Below are 16831 nucleotides of genomic sequence, written 5' to 3'. Positions count from 1 at the left end.
AAATGTAAAAAATTACTCTTTAATGAATTAAATATAGCAAAATGATGAAATATAGAAAACTATTTGATAAAAAAAAATTGTTCTTGAGATTTTTTATAGGTATTAGAATAAGTTCTTTAATAGCCCTCTCAAAAATAAAGTAAGAATTTTCCCTAAAAATTAAAATGACACCACCCTAACCTATAAAGAACGCAGGACTCACCAATCATCTCATGTGGGACCCACTATTTTGTCCATAAATAGTCCACACCTCCAATGAAAACGCCACAAAAACCTAATTCTTTCATTCTCTCTCCTCTTTTTTAACACCACTGTCAACTTCACCAGAATCTTTTCTCTTGGCTGTAACCTCATAGTGTCAACATGGGTTCAGTCCACCAAGAAGCCGATCTGGTTGAGAAAGTGTGCCAAATTTATGACAAAATCTCAAAACTTGAAACCCTCAAACCATCACAAGATGTCAACAGTCTCTTCACTGAGCTTGTCACCACATGCATCCCACCATCTTCCATCAACATGGCTACTCTTCCACAAGACATCCAAGAAACAAGGTCTAAACTCATTAGACTTTGTGGTGAGGCTGAGGGCCATTTAGAGGCTCATTTCTCAAACCTTTTAGCCTCTTTCCCTAACCCTCTTCATCACCTAGATGTCTTCCCTTATTACTCAAACTACCTCAAACTTAGCCAACTCGAATTCGACATCCTTAGCCGACACTACTCGACTGAAGCAGACGTCGTCCCTAAGCGTGTTGCGTTCGTGGGGTCCGGCCCCTTACCTCTCACCTCAATTGTCTTGGCTTCTTACCACCTAAAGGAAGCATCTTTTCACAACTATGACATAGATGAATCGGCTAATTCGATGGCGTCGCGCTTGGTTTCGTCCGATGATGACTTGTCCAAGAGGATGCTGTTCCACACAAGGGATGTCATGGAGGTGACTGATAGCTTGAAAGAGTATGATGTGGTCTTCTTGGCTGCACTTGTGGGTATGGATATTGATGATAAGGTTAAGGTTATCAAACATTTGGCTAAGTACATGGCACCCGGCGCGGTTTTGATGCTAAGGAGTGCTCATGGTGCTCGAGCTTTTCTTTACCCGGTTGTCAATCCTGAAGATCTTCAAGGGTTTGAAGTTTTGTCAATCTTCCACCCCCAAGATGAGGTCATTAACTCGGTTGTGATCGCGCGTAAGGATTCGGTCCAGGTGGAAACTGAGCACAATCATCATCATCAGATTGGAATTGGGTCTATTGTTCCTTCTTGTTGCAAGTACCGTGATTTCCAAGGTCTTAACAGCCCACTCAACCAGATGAATATTATTGAGGAACTTGCAATGGATGAGTAGATGATCAAAACTATTTCTCTCTAGAACAATTGGTCCCCTTATATTAATTTTCCATATTAAATTGGTATTGTTATGAACTGTAATGTTTGCAACTGTAACCTTTTGGTTTTTAAGAACTGGAAAATTGAGGAATAAATTACCTTTAATTGTGTTATTTTTTTAATCGAACACTACGTCACTTCTAAATTTACACTATTCTTCTAAACTGACAATGATTATTGACGCTAGGATCACTTACCATTTAAAACTTTAAATAAGGAAAGCCTCTATATTACTAAGCCAACTATCCAAATGACGACATAATATTTAAATGTGTAATTAGTGGCAATATCTAGATGTGTTAAGGTTCCCTGTTGTACACCCTTTTTATGTAAGAAAAACCTTTGTCAATGAGCCAACTATACTCAAGTTACGACCTACTGTTTAAATGCGTTATTAGTGTCAATATTTAGATGCATTAATGCTTTAAAATACACTTTTGTTTTACGTAAGGAAAGCATCTGTCACTAAGCCAATTATCCAACTGACAAAATAGTGGGTAAATGTGTTATTAGTGTTTGGTTCGTTGATATTTCAAAATGCCTAGTAATAAATGCATTATATCTAAATGATGCTTTTGTTAAGTAAACCAATGGACATTCTCTTGCAAAAAGGATATATTTTTTTATTTGGTTATAATGACTTATGAAATTTGCTAGAAGAATATAGCATAAAAATCAACTCGTATATTCATTTCATACACTTGGTGGACTTGTACTTTGATTTGATTGCTTTTAATTTACTTGAATATTTCGTTTTTTCAGTATTCTTTTAAAATTATTCATGTATTTTATCACGGTAAAACCACTAAAAATATATTCATTTATTTCATTGATGTGATTATGTGAACTTTTACTAATGCTAAAAGAGAACATGTGGCATGAGAGATCTGACGTCTGAGAGTTAACGGTCTAACTTTATTACAATAACTGATCAAATATATTTATACATATATTTATTTATCAACAGTTATTTTCATAAAGTTAATTCTATAAAATAAGAAAAAGAAATAACAAACATAAAAATAATTTCATAAAATAATAATGATAAAACATTATAAATTAGCACCTCATTAACCTTAAATGAAGATTTTGAAAAGTGAATGTGACCACACACGAATCCTGTTGGAATTAATTTGATCAAAATAACAGCAAGCATAACGGTTGTGTGGAACTCTCATGATTTTTTTAATATTGTTAACTCATGCAAAACCTTGAACCAACAAGTTACAATAATATATCGATCTTCATATATACTAAAAACAAATTTGTTTAATAAACTTTATACTCGATCTATAACTCTAAAGATTGTCTACTAACTAACAATTTAAATTTAAATAACAGGATTTATTTTCAAACTCTTTATTCGATCACATTTGTACTTTTCAGTTGTTTATGCTTGAGTCTTGTTTATTTGTGAAATCAAGGTTATATCCTTTGAATCCTTCTTGGACAAGTGTTTATTTGTATTAGCATCTATAAGTTTCACAGACACAGACTCTAATGCAATTTCGGCTAACAACGAAAACAATCAGCGCTATACTTCTAACTTTTTATATCCTATATACAACTAGGTTTAGTTTCATATAATCTAATGTTTTTTTTCTAACAAGTCAACACGTCACTAGTGTGATGTGTAGAATCATTTGCACATTGTGCACTTCGTTGTAAATGTCCTTTATATCTTGTTCCATATTTATGTGTTGATCTTAAAGTTTATAATACTCTAATATATTTTAATATCATTATAGAATGTAATTACAACAATTTTAAGTGAAATATTATCATATTTCATTTTATAATCCCACATTTAACTTATTCATTCCATAGCTTGCTCTAACAACACAACTTTGTGTTGAAAATCAGGCCTAAGAACACAATATTTGATCTCAACCAAGATCGATTCTTTCCCTGTTATATTATAATTCTTGACTCTTATAAATTACATAAACCCTACCCATCTATTTATACTAAACTAACAACTTGTAAAACAAGACAACTTATTCTAGGAAACTAAGTAACTGATTTATTCTTACCATACTAAATAAACGTAACAAAATAAACTTACTTAAATTCTTTCACTTAGCTCTTTCACCTTTCTTGATGAACTGTTTCAAGATTAACTTTCAATATTCTCTCTTAATCTTGAAACCGACAGATTCTCTTTTTTTCTTGCTTCTTGCTCATTCTTATCGCTCTTTCTTGTTGAGATCTTTCTTTATTTCCTACTTCTTTCTTTTGATGAATATTGCTAAACTCTCTTGCTTTGAGATTTCTTGATTTGTTCTTTCTTTCTTACTAACGATCTTGCTTTAATTCGAAAACGAATTTCTTTCTCTTGCTTAAATTCTTGCAAATTTAATTTTGTTCTTGCTATAACCCAAACTGCTCTTGCTTCTGATCAGATGATCAGATTACTTGATCCAAACTTGCTCTGGCCAACTTGCTAACCAGTTTTCTTGCTGAACGTTCTACTGACCAACTTGCTAATCAGTTTCCGGCCTACTTGCTAACCGGTTTTTCTTGCTCCTGGCCCACTTGCTAATCAGGCCCAAGAACATAATATTTGATCTCAACCAAGATCAACTATTTCTCTTTTTATATTATAATTCTTGACTCTTATAAATTACATAAACCCTAACCATCTATTTATACTAAACTAACAACTAGCAAAACAAGACAACTTATTCTATGAAACTAAATAACTAGTTTATTTTACCATACTAGATAAACGTACCAAAATAAACTTAAATTCTTTCAATTAACCCCTTCAACTTTCTTGATGAACCGTTTCAAGATTAACTTTCAATACTTTGTACATTTTTAATACTTAGCAGTTATAAAAAGGCTCATATAATTTAAGCAGTTTAAGCTTATTCAATATATAAAGACCGAAAGTCGAATTTCACACTAATAAACTACCTCAAGGATTGGAGTATATATTTAAGCCATGTGACAACGAAACTAGATGCCACCATTAATAATGAGGTTTATCAAATGCTAAGATGAGAGGAACATGCCACCCCTTTTATGGAACTAAAATGTGAAATTGAAATGCAACTAAAAACAACAATACCAAAAGTATTTCGTCTGATTTAAATTTTTTTAGCCTTTGTTGTATCAAATCAATGTAATGCCCTAATGGATGTGTTTTTGCCTCCCTAGAAAAAATGTAGCTTTTCTATGAATTGGATGGTTGGCCTTTATATCTAGAGATTGTGTCGACATTTCTTCTTATTAATGAGTGCTATTGATTGATCAATTATTCTTTGTCTTTTGACCTTCAACTTTCAATGGTGCAACGGAGAACACCACTCAATTCAACCTTTCTTTTTTGCATCTCCATAATAGAACATTATCCTTTGACTTTCACTTTTCAAATTGGCCTTTTGGCTTCTTTGTAAGGTTATCTTGATCCTTCTCCAACATGCTATTACTATTAGCATATTATAACGGTAATACGCGGCAACGATTTTACGAGAACCTTCTACGGTCTTTGTTTGATTTCAACAAGTGTATTATACTATTAATATTAATAAGGGTAAGTGAGTTATATGCATTCGGCAACCAGTTGCATTAAAGCCATTCAAATAAAAATTATAATATAAGTATTATAGATACATAAAATTATTTCAAATACATAAAACTTATTTAAGTGCGTACGTACAATTGTTTCAAGTTATTTGCAAGCATGGTTATGCAATAAAACGTCACGTCAATCGATTTATAACGGTAAAGAAAAACCTTGATTTGTATTTGTTTAAAGTTCAATGATACGGGGATTAGATTCTTAAACGAGCAAATTTCTTCACATTTGAAGTGTTGAGATATAAGCATATAATAATTAACTTGGTGTAGACTATGAGTAATTCTTTGTATTTTTAAATGTAGAGATTCATATTCAGTTTGTTATGGCACACCTCTTCACACTTAATTAAGCATATTCTACATTAACTTAAAAGTGTGTAATTCTTTCAAAAAGAATATGTATAAAATTATACAATTTTTCATGAATGAAAGTTATCTAAGTGAAGATGCGGTTGTAAACATATGATTTGTAAACACATGAATCCCTTTTGGAAGAGGTTTAGGATTCTAATATTGCTTCCATACGTTTAGTACCACTAGTTAGGTGCCCACTACTCACGCAACGCAGCTGGGTACACGTGTACACCGACCATGGTATGGCATCAGATGCATAACCAGTGTTGGTAAACACGTCACACAACGTTTATACGCGAGCAATACGGTACACATAAACAATGTCATATGCGTAACTAGGGCTGTCACTTTTACCCGAAACCCGAAACTCAACCCGAAAAAACCCTTACCCGAACCCGAACTAACCCGACTCGAAGAACCCGAACCCGAGAAAAGTCTAACCTGTATCCGAACCAAAGTGATTTGGGTTGGTTCTCGGGTTTGATTCATAAAATTTGGGTCAACCCGAAAAACCCGAATAAACTTTTAGTTTGAAATTAAATATATTTTTATGCATAATAGGCTAAGTCCTAGCCCTAAGTTATCAAAATCTAGCTCTAATCGACTGCTGTCATTCTAACTATTATGGATCGATTGCTTATTATTAATTTATGTTTTTCGTTTATTACTAATAACAACCGTAATCGAACAACCAAATCACCCCCGATTGAATACAATTATGGTTCGAGTTAGTTTTACTCTTCTTTTGAATTGTTTTAGCATGTTAGGTTAGTTTATTATTTGATTATTTGTGTTGTAAGCAAAACGAATATGTTGTTTTAATTTTAGCATTGTAGTTTTTTTTTTAAATTTGGTTTTGTGTTTTTATTTCTAGGATACTCGAAACCCGATTAACCCAACTCGAAAAAACCCGAACCCAAATTACCCGAACCCGAAAAACCCGTGAAAGATTTGGTTGGGTTTCGGGTCAATATTTTTAAAACCCGAAAAACCCGAAATCCGAAAAACGAACCCGAAGAACACCCCTATGCGTAACTGGTGTCTGAACGCGCGTAACCGGTGACGAAAATCAAGAAATAAATAATGAAATGTACGATAATTTCAAATAAACCATTTTTAACCCAACCCATTTTGACACGAAACCCGTTCCAACCACATATCGTTTTAACCCGAAGCTTGTTTTGACCTGACCCTTTCGTCCTGAACCCATCTCGACCCGAACCGAATTAACCTTTTTTTGTATCGACCTGTTTTGAGCCTAATTCGTTTTGACCCATAAGCCGAACTGTTGTCGGTACTAATTGGTAATCAAATAATATGATAGTTTTTTAAAATTAATAAACTATAGCAATACCATACTCAAATTAAAGAGAATAAAAGTCTTGTTTCTATAGTGTAATTTTTATTATTATTATTTTTTTAAATATTCATGTGTGAAAATGTAACGGCCATTTAAAAATCGTGGGGTAGTTTGTTTTGTATAAGGGGTAAAAGTGTAACTATTATATAAATAAAAAATAATTTATTGAAGTTCAAAGACTAAAATTGTAACTATGTTCAACTAAAATTGTAACTATATTTTAAGAAATATAACCATATATATAGAACATTCCTAGCCCATTCCCTGTCATGTATACATATATGTATATTATATAACTAGTTCCCCCCCCCCCCCCCCGTATTATAGGGGTTGTTTTATATTATTTGTTTCTAATATTTATTTGTTTTTTATTTTTTTATTGTATAAAAGTTAATAATATACTTATGGTTTGATTATAAATTGTTTCACAAATAAATGAGATGTTATAACTCTGTTTAAAAGCTATATGGGTTTGATGAGACACAAGACCAGTTTACTTATTTTACTACAAAATTGATTTTATAATTATAAATAATATATATATATATATATATATATTTAAATAAATCAGATATTAATTTTTAGTATCCCTACTTTATAAGATTTTTATATCAAATATTTGGTGAGATTGGTTTTTTTAATTTAATGAGATCTTATAACCCGTTTAAGAAATATCTGGGTTTGATAATATTGTTTGTTCTAATATTTTATTTATTTTTTAATTTATATTTTTTTTTTTATTGTATGAAAGTTAATAATATACTTATATTTTGATGATAAATTGTTTCACAAATAAATGAGATGTTATAACAAGGTATAAAAGATATATAGTTTTGTTGAGACCCAAGGCCCGTTTATTTTTTTACTATAAAATTAGTTTTTTAATTATAAATAATATTTATGAAAGTTAATAATATACTTATGGTTTGATGAGACCCAAAACCCGTTTATTTTATTTACTATCAAATTGGTTTTTTAATTTAATCAATATATATATATATATATATATATATATATATATATATATATATATATATCTATTTAAAATAAATAAGATATTAATTTTTATTATATCCTATTTTATAGGATTTTTACATCAGTAATTTGGTGACAATAATTTTTAATTTAATACGATGTTATAACTCGTTTAAGGAATATCTGGGTTTGGTAAGACCCATACCTATGAATTCGTGTCAAATGCATGAGAAGCCTCCATTTAAAAATCAAGCAAATCTGGTGACTCCAAAAAAAGGGGGAAGCGACCACATCGCGACACGTAGGATTTTTATGTCTTCGTTTATATATATTATAGATTACATTAAATATCACTGTATTTTCTCTCTTCTGTTTAACTAAATAATATTTTTATGCATTTATCATTATATCTTCTCTCTTATCCACTCACAACCACATTAAGAAAATATTAGAAAATTATACGATATGAACAGTGAACTCCCAAATTTAACTTTCTCATATAACATTTTATCTCTCATCTACTCAAACCCACTCATAACCATACCATATAATTTGCAAATCTATCTCACATGTTTCAAAAGAACAGGGTGAGAATACTCTAATATGTCCTAAAGAAAAAACTACCTCTAAAATCTCATAGTTTTATGCATTGTGTGTTGTACCTTTTGCATGGTTAATTGTACATCTTGTAATTTAAGAGGTCCATTGTATTTATATTATATATACTAGTTGAAACTCGCGTGATGCGGCGGCGCTGATAGTTTACAATGCGATACTTTTTTTTTGTTAGCTTTTTAATCCTCTCGCAAAATCATGTAGTACGGTGCCAACGTTTATTTCTTCTGGACTTTTCTACGTTTGTTTCTTCCACTTCTTAATGTCGTTCCTATGAGCTTTTACGACTGGTAATGCTTGATGTGATTCTCCAACTTCCCCATTTCTCACATTGGTTCCATCTTAATAGTTGTAAATAAACATATAAAGATTCTTTTGATATGACAAAAAAAAAATATTAAAGTTTTATTTGATCAGTTTAAGATAGGTTTGTCAAATATAATTCATTAGGGTTACTATGCGTTTAATTAAAATGTTTAATGGTTCAGAATGGGTCAAACTAAAAGAAAGAAAAAGTTGGGAAAAAATGGGTAAAATTGTGAAAATGGGATAGAAAAATTGTTTAACTGAGCCTTGATACGTGCGTAACATGTACTTGGACCAAAATGGAAAAAACTGAAAAAATCGGCTTCGGTTTTTTATTTCACTTTGATCGGTTTTCTCGTTTTTGTTTAGATTTATGTATTGGTCATTTTTAAACCAACACTTTTTGACTTAAATCCCGCTCCGACCCGATTCCCTTCCAACTCGAGACATGTTCTGAATGATCCCTTTAGACCCGAACCAAATTAAACTTTTTTGTATCAACCTATTCCGACACAAATAGGTCTGACTTGTGTCTCAAGCCCGCCCGCCCGACCCGTTTTTCTGTGCTAACAGGTAATTATGTACCATGTTTTTTTTTAATTTATGAAGTATAACAATATCATATTTAAATTAAAAATAATACAATGCTCGTTTTTATTATATAATTTTCTTAGAAAATATTGACGTGCGAAAAAAATATGTCCGTTAAAAAGTCATGGGGGTAGTTAGTTTAAATAAGGGGTAAATGTGTAACTAATCTTTAAATCTACAATAAGTGGGTTAAATTGATGAGCCATAATTATATTTGTTTTTTGTGTAGGTCCCGTGACTGGATCAAACAACAAACAAACTAAGTACAAGTCGTTTTGGATCAACCTCTCAACTAGCTGGCGAAAACAGCTAGCTAGGACCGAGATCTCGAATCTTGTGGTGGTATAATGTACGGCGAAATTTAGAGGGAGGAGTGAGAGAGAGTTTGAACTAGATTATGGCAAAAGGTTGTGTTGTTATGTTATACACACACTTTATATAATGTGTGTATTATCATACACTCTTTCATTATAATCGGCCCAATGGGCTCCAAATACAAAGGCCTCAGGCCCAAACATACATAAGTAAACGAATTAACAACATAAACGAAACCGAATACAAATACGGAAGACTAATACTAAAATGGGCCTTACAATCTCCCTCTAGTCTTTGGTATTTGCTTTATTTTCTTCCTTCACCACTCCCACTCGGACTCGTACTCGAAGACATCGTCTGGGTCTTCAACAAATGGTTGATTCTCAACAAGTAATTTGACGAAATTGTTGAACTTTTCGACGATAGCATCCGTGTTGTCACGACGGACGTCTTCAACAGTACAAAGTGGCGACTTGACCAGCTTTTCCAAGTCGCAGAGTCCAAAACCTACGAGTTCGTGTTCGTCAAAGAACTTGAGTTCATGAGTGCGAGTGCAGTGAATGATAACTTCACCGTGCTGGTTGTCAAACTCCCAAGCGATGAAATCATGGAGAAAGTCGTCCTCGAAAGGCATCCCATGGCAAATTGGTTCACCATGATCTTCAGGCATCCTGTATATTCTTTCCTTGGACGGCTTGTTGGAGAAGGGGTTGATCTTCTTTGACTTGAATGACCTACCCGGATTGACTGCAAACATCGGGTAGTCAGCTATCTATTCTCTCCACAAGAACTTGTTCTTGAACCATGATTCAATTGTGTCTTTGCTGTCATCTCGAGCTATAGTCTTGCGAAACTAGTTCATGTCGAGATGAGACAAAGTGTGCATATCTTTCATAGTAAGATATATAAGATCCCCATTCGCACGTCGGATAGCCCAACTTTTGATATCCTTGTGGTATTTGGCGTACATAATGAGATCTGAATCATGGTAAGGCTTGGACCTCCATCACAAGCTTCCCATCATGCTCACGCTATAGTTTTTGATTCCTTTTATTGACTTTCTTTGAGCATGAGCAACAACAGGAGTGACAACGGGCTCATCAGCAGTTGGTTCAACATTCTCTCTAACTGGTGTGTCGGGGTCGGGAGAATAATTGATGCCATCATCACTATCTTTTTTATTTTCTTCCACGGCTTTCTCAACTGTAGGGACGGTATATGCAAAAGAGCAAACGTTTAGTAAAGAGGCGAGCTCAACCTCCACCGCAGCATCCGATTCCCTCGTTTTCTCCGCCTCCATTGGTGGCTCAACATCGGTCGTCTTATTTCCGGTAGCATCACCACTACCACTTCCATTACCATTATCACTACCATCATCATTTCCACCACCACGAGTATCATCAAAGCTATCATACTCGTGGTCAGCATCCTCATCATCATCCTCGTCTCCACTATCAGACTCGTCATCATCGTCCTCATCATCACCGTCATCACCATCATTACCATCACCACCAACACCACAAGCTTAACGTTGTGCATCAGGATGAACAATCATATTAGTGGTGAACACAACACTTACTTGCGCACTAGTGATTGGTGCAACAAGTGATGAATTTGTAGTACTGACCTGCTCAGTTGAGACAGCAGTAGTAGCTACTGGCTTAGTGCCGGTAACTGTTCCTACAACAACTTCAGGCTCATCAGCAACATTAGAGCCTTCACCTCCTTCACCTCCAACCTTACTAGGTTCTCCCTTGTAGAGGAAGCCATGTACACTTCCTAGAGCTCTGACCCTCTCGGAATCAATGGCTAAATGAACAAGCATAGTTTGTCTCCGGTTGACTTGCTTAGCCCTTGGCTCGGCTACCCGAAGGAACCTTCGAAAGGTCCCCATCAAGTGAACCCTCATGTTCTCAACATCCTCATCTGTTAACCGCATAACCTCCATTACAACGAGGTATCGATTAACTAGCGACTCATTCGGTTGGAGCCTTATGTGAGGTCATTTTGGTTTTGGGTTTGGATTTGGGTGAGAGTGGGGTTTGGGTTTTAGGAACCTTAATTTGTTTTGCTTGGAGGGCTTTTAGGGTTTTGGATAGGGTGGTTGGTGATCCTATGTGTGGGTCGGGAATGGTGGTGGTTTGAGCTGCTTGATCTCTCATCATTTCAGAAATCGAAGGAAAGGTTAGCGTGAGGCGAGGCACCTTAGAAGGAGAAGACTTCTTGGAGTCCTTTGCCTTTTTCAACCGTTTTGGAGAACATTCAGGCTCGTCTTCCTCTTCTTCCTCAGTAGCAGCCAGTGTTGTAAAACTCGGCCTAAGCGGTAGAGTACTCGGCGCCTAGGCGCTCCTCGGCACTTCACTGCACCGCTTTTCTTCTCCAAGGTCAAAAAACTCGGAATCGGACCTAGGCGGTCCACCACGGTCCTAGGCGGTCCAACTCGGACCTAGGTGGCTCTACTCGGCCTAGGCGGTCCAACTTGGTCTTTAGAAAATTTTGACTTTTATTTAAAAAAACACAGTTCTCCAAAAGCCCACCACTACTTTTTTTTCTTTACACGCTAAAACGCAACTTAATTTCTGTTATAAACTCGCAACCACCGTTATTATCATCCGATTCGAAGTTCTAAACTTGCAACCAACATTATTATCATCTGATTCAAAGTTCTAAACTCGCAACCACCGTTATTATCATCCGATTCGAAGTTCTAAACTCGCAACCAGCATTATTATCATCTGATTCGTAGTTCTAAACTCGCAAACCTCTTATTTAAGTTCGATTGAGGTACGCCTTTCATCAGATGAAACATGTTCTTGAACTAATTTGTATGTGCTATTGATTGTTTTTGTATTTTTCATGTATATTTTGTAAAATATCTAGTAAACTTTAGATATTTGACATATATATAATCTTTGAAAAATGAATTTCTTTATAAAATACTATGTCCGAGCACTCCCCGAGTACACCCCGCCTAGACCGAGTACTCGCAACTCTCTAGTCGACCGCCCTAGGAGCGCCTAGAGACTTTTGCAACCTTGGTGGCAACAGCAGATCCCTTAGAAGACTCACCAAATTTCCTCTTTGACTTGTCATGTTTTCTTTTTGATCTGTGCTCACCTACCAAATCTTCAGATGGTGGATCAGACTCTTGTTCATCACCTTCAGGTTCATCAACATGTTCATCGTTCTGTTCTTCCTCCTTGTTATCATTACTTTCATCCTGACCATCATTATCATCAAGATCATCATCATCCCATTCCTCCTCTCTAGCAATAGTTTCCTCACTGTCTGATTTAGTTTCTTGGAACTGACTAAACTTAACACCCGGTTGCTCACCTTGATACGAGTAAGAACTTCTACCAGTAGGCTTCAGAATGGTAGTCATGGCCACTTGTTTTACCTCCTTGATATGAAACGTCTCAAAGAACTCAACTGGCTTCCCTTTATCATTAACTTTATCTGTTCGCACGGGTTTGGGTATATAAGGAAGCAGGTGGTCCAAAATCAATTGGATAAACCGAGGATACATCATTCTTCGGTCCTTTGCAAACACATTTTGTTGTATATATGTGAAGAACATTTTAGAATAATTGTATCTTTTCCTCCTTGTCAAACTCAACATAACTCCAACCCAATCTGCATTTAGCTTGTAAAACCCGCCCTTTTGAGAAGATAAACAATTTGCAACTATGTGAAATAGAAGCTTCCAATAATTGGGTAGATACTTCTTTTCACAAGTTAACCACTTGACTTCATATCCAATTTCATCCAAGTAGTCTGCTATTTGTGTTGGTGCATGTTTTGTGGCCGTCGCTTGGCGAATAGTTTAGATTGTTTATGTTGTATGCTGTACACCTAGATAGTGGTCCACGCCGAAAGTCATCCATTCGAAAGAGCATTTTCAAATGGATACTCATTCGATCGAACCAGTCTCTGATTCGATCGAATGAGTCCTGATCGAATAGCAGTGGGTATAAATACCCAGCTTTCAGGCGTGGTTTGTTAAGGATTTGCGTGCCCGGCGCCCAGGTGCTGTCCGGATGAGGGGGGAGGCCATGCTCGACCTCCCCCTGCCATAGATCGTGATTTCAGTGTTTAACAAGCATGTAATCTTTCGTTTTTATCAATGAAATCGTTTGTTTCGTGTTTGTTTCTATCCGTCTTTGGTTATCAAACCTTCCGTCTCGAACCGGCTCGGATCGTCTCGGTCCCGACTGAACCAACAATTTGTTCATCTGTAAAGATGGTGCAAGGATCATCAGCATTGTCCTGAATCTGTATGGCATTTCTAACCACTTCTTTAGTAACTGTTACTCTTACCCCATAAATCTTTGAAGTGATCTTTGAATCACCTTTCTTTGTCTTGGCGTTTGTCCAAAATTGTTTTATCCATGAGTACTGAATCTCGGGATCAGCAGTGATAGCATAAGACAAAGGACAACTTAGTAATCCCTTGATCATCGAGACAAATACTTTGAACTTCTTCTTACTCGGGATCTCCAGTGAACAAAAGCTGTTATGACCCTAAAAGTATATGAGAGATATTAGCGTTGTTTAATTGAGTTAAAACAAAACAAATATTTACAAACATAAAACAAAGCAAACTATACAAAGATTTATGTACAAGGAATGAACCAAAACATAAAATATTGTCCAAGTGTGATGTATTCTAAATGAGATAATGTTTAACTTAAAAGATTAGGTTTAATGTATTCCAATCACTCCATGTGAATGTTCATTCGAAAATAATTATGTTAGAATACATTCTACTTAAGCTTTCTAGAAACTGAGTTCTATTCGAATACCATTATATTCGAATACAAAGATCTTGGCATGAATCTCTCACAACAATCTTTTATTCGAATTAATGTCATATTTGAATACAACGGCCTTAAATCAGATTCAAATACAACGGCGTACAACCCACATTCAAATAGAATTCCGTTTGAATACATCAGCCTTAAGACATCATACAAATAAAGGTTTCATTCGAATACATTTGTATTCGAATATAATTTCATTCGAATAAAATTTCTTGAAGCACACTCAATTCGAATACATATCTCATCGAATACATCATCCTATGTACATTTCAAGACTGTCAATTCGAATACACTTATATTCAACATAATTGACCTTGGGCATACAAGAAAATTATTCAAACGAATGCCAATATACTCGAATACAATATCATTGGCCAATCTAATAACAACGATTTTCAAAGTTTAGCATTAGAACAATTTTCTGGGTTCATCTTCATACAAGATGAAGATCTGGGCAGGGTGTTAACATTTTTAAGCAAAAACTGGATTCAACAAACCCAAAAACGTGATTGAAACCCTAGAAAAATTAGAAAAACTATACAAAGAACATAAAAAACTCAATTAACTTAGCACACATAACCTTTATGACATCGAAAATCATAAACACACATCAATTTCTATAGAGAACAGTAGCACGACGACTAATTAGAAGAGAACCCTCCGATGGGGAACTATTCATCGGTCTGCAACCAAAAACAAGAATCAACAAGGTATTTAATCTTTAACATGGGGAAGTTTTACATGTTAGAAGGAAGATTAAGAGTGACTATATGAAGCAAATTTGTGATTTTGAAGATGGATCTTGAGAATCCAATGAAATGGTTACGGTGGTGGCGGCGAGAGTTTTTAGAGAGAAGGGATAGAAAGTAAAAGGTAGAGAGAGAGAGTTGATAAGGAGTATGTGGATAAGAAATAAAGATATTTTGAGTTTTCCTATATATAGGGTCAACCTATCTCGTGATAGGGTCAAAACATCTAGAGTTTTAAAAGATTTACACTCTCGATCCCCTGAACTCTGAAAACATTTTCATTTTAAACTCGCAAAAAATTACCCACCGAATCCAAGCACTATAAATATATATATATTTTTGTCGGGTCAATTCTTAACAAACAATGCATTAAAGACCATGTTGTAAACATTAACCTAGTTTAACTAAACACTAAAAATAAAAATAAAAATAAGGTTTTAAAATAAAGTTAAGTAAGAAAAAAATAGAAAATAAAATTTTATCAAAATTAAGATTTATACAAGTTTTAAAATAAAAACTACAGTTAAAATCAAACTTTAAAAGAAAATAACATTTAAATTAAAGTTTAAAAGCAAATGATAAATATAAAATAAAAATTAAAGCAGAAAACATTTTATACAAAGAAATAGAAATAAAAAATAAGATTAATATAAGATAAAATTAAAATTGAGAAAATACAAGCTGACAGTTTTAACATGTAAAACGAAATAAAATAAAAACTTAAAAATTAACCAAGAATTTAAAACTAAGGTAAATAGGAAATTAATATTATATTAATAATATTAATTAATTTACAAAATTTGCTGGTTACTTGTTTTTGGTGTAAAAGATCATGACATGGAATCATATTGTCTATAGCGTCCTAGATCACACTTTTATTTGGATATTATTATGCTAAGAACCCAAAGTCGATTGTAGATATGTTGGTCTACTTTAAACTTAACAAGTATTTTGATTTCATTGTGATACGTTAAGGTATTAATTAGGCTCAATACTTGTGTGGTCCCCTGTTAATCCAACATGTTACAAACTCCATCATGGGCATAGTTTGTGTTCATCAATAGCACCCCGAATTGACTTCGACCCCCTAATGATTGATCAAAACCTTTTGAGCTTTCATAAACTTTTTGCAAACTTTTCTTTCAAACAATATGTAAAGGTTGAACCATGGGCTTACTAGCCATACGGACTTACACGCCTTCATATAAGTGTTTAGGACTTACTTGTTTGCCCCATGTTATGTGGTTCTCATATACCCCTTTTTGTTTGATAATTTATCAACATTTTTGTTGTTGATTTTTGAATACTTTTGAGCAATTTACAGTTTTTCTGCTTTTTCAATAATTTTTTACATATTTCAATATTTGAGACTAAAGCAAGTGATAATTTTTTATTGTGATCAATCACTAACAGGCTCGTGTATAACTGACTATTAATATTTTTGCCTTCATTAATATGACTTATTTGGAGTCGGTAACCGCTTCATAAGAGTGTAACCACTAGCATAGGGAGATATTTAAGTTTACGATATTTACTCATTTGCCAAGCCTATCCACACATCAAGCAATGATCTTGTTCGCTTTGATATACTCTTTTCATGTTATAGGATCACAAAAGATAATTACTTATCATTTTCCAAAGGTCGAATCGATTTCTCAAAATTTCTAATATTTAAATTACCCGACTCCCTCTAAGTAGGAGCTCCCTATAAACAAGAGAATATATTTTTAAATATTTTTCTTATTTTCTTAATTAAAAATAAAAATCTTT

General features: G+C 34.1%; 1 protein-coding gene across 1 annotated transcript; it reads left to right on the top strand.

Annotated features, from left to right (window-relative positions):
- Window positions 1-264: 264 nt before the first annotated feature.
- LOC143551101 (nicotianamine synthase-like) lies at window positions 265-1501 on the top strand. The gene has a single exon (XM_077041614.1). It carries the CDS (start codon window positions 364-366, stop codon window positions 1345-1347), a length of 984 nt encoding a protein of 327 aa, XP_076897729.1. The 5' UTR covers window positions 265-363; the 3' UTR covers window positions 1348-1501.
- Window positions 1502-16831: the final 15330 nt, after the last annotated feature.

Source organism: Bidens hawaiensis, unplaced genomic scaffold (genome assembly GCF_021521415.1).
Source record: "Bidens hawaiensis isolate Kalapana, Puna unplaced genomic scaffold, B.hawaiensis_p1.1 tig00016266_1, whole genome shotgun sequence".
Classification (NCBI taxonomy): Eukaryota; Viridiplantae; Streptophyta; class Magnoliopsida; order Asterales; family Asteraceae; genus Bidens; species Bidens hawaiensis.
This window is presented reverse-complemented; position numbering and strand designations above follow the sequence as displayed.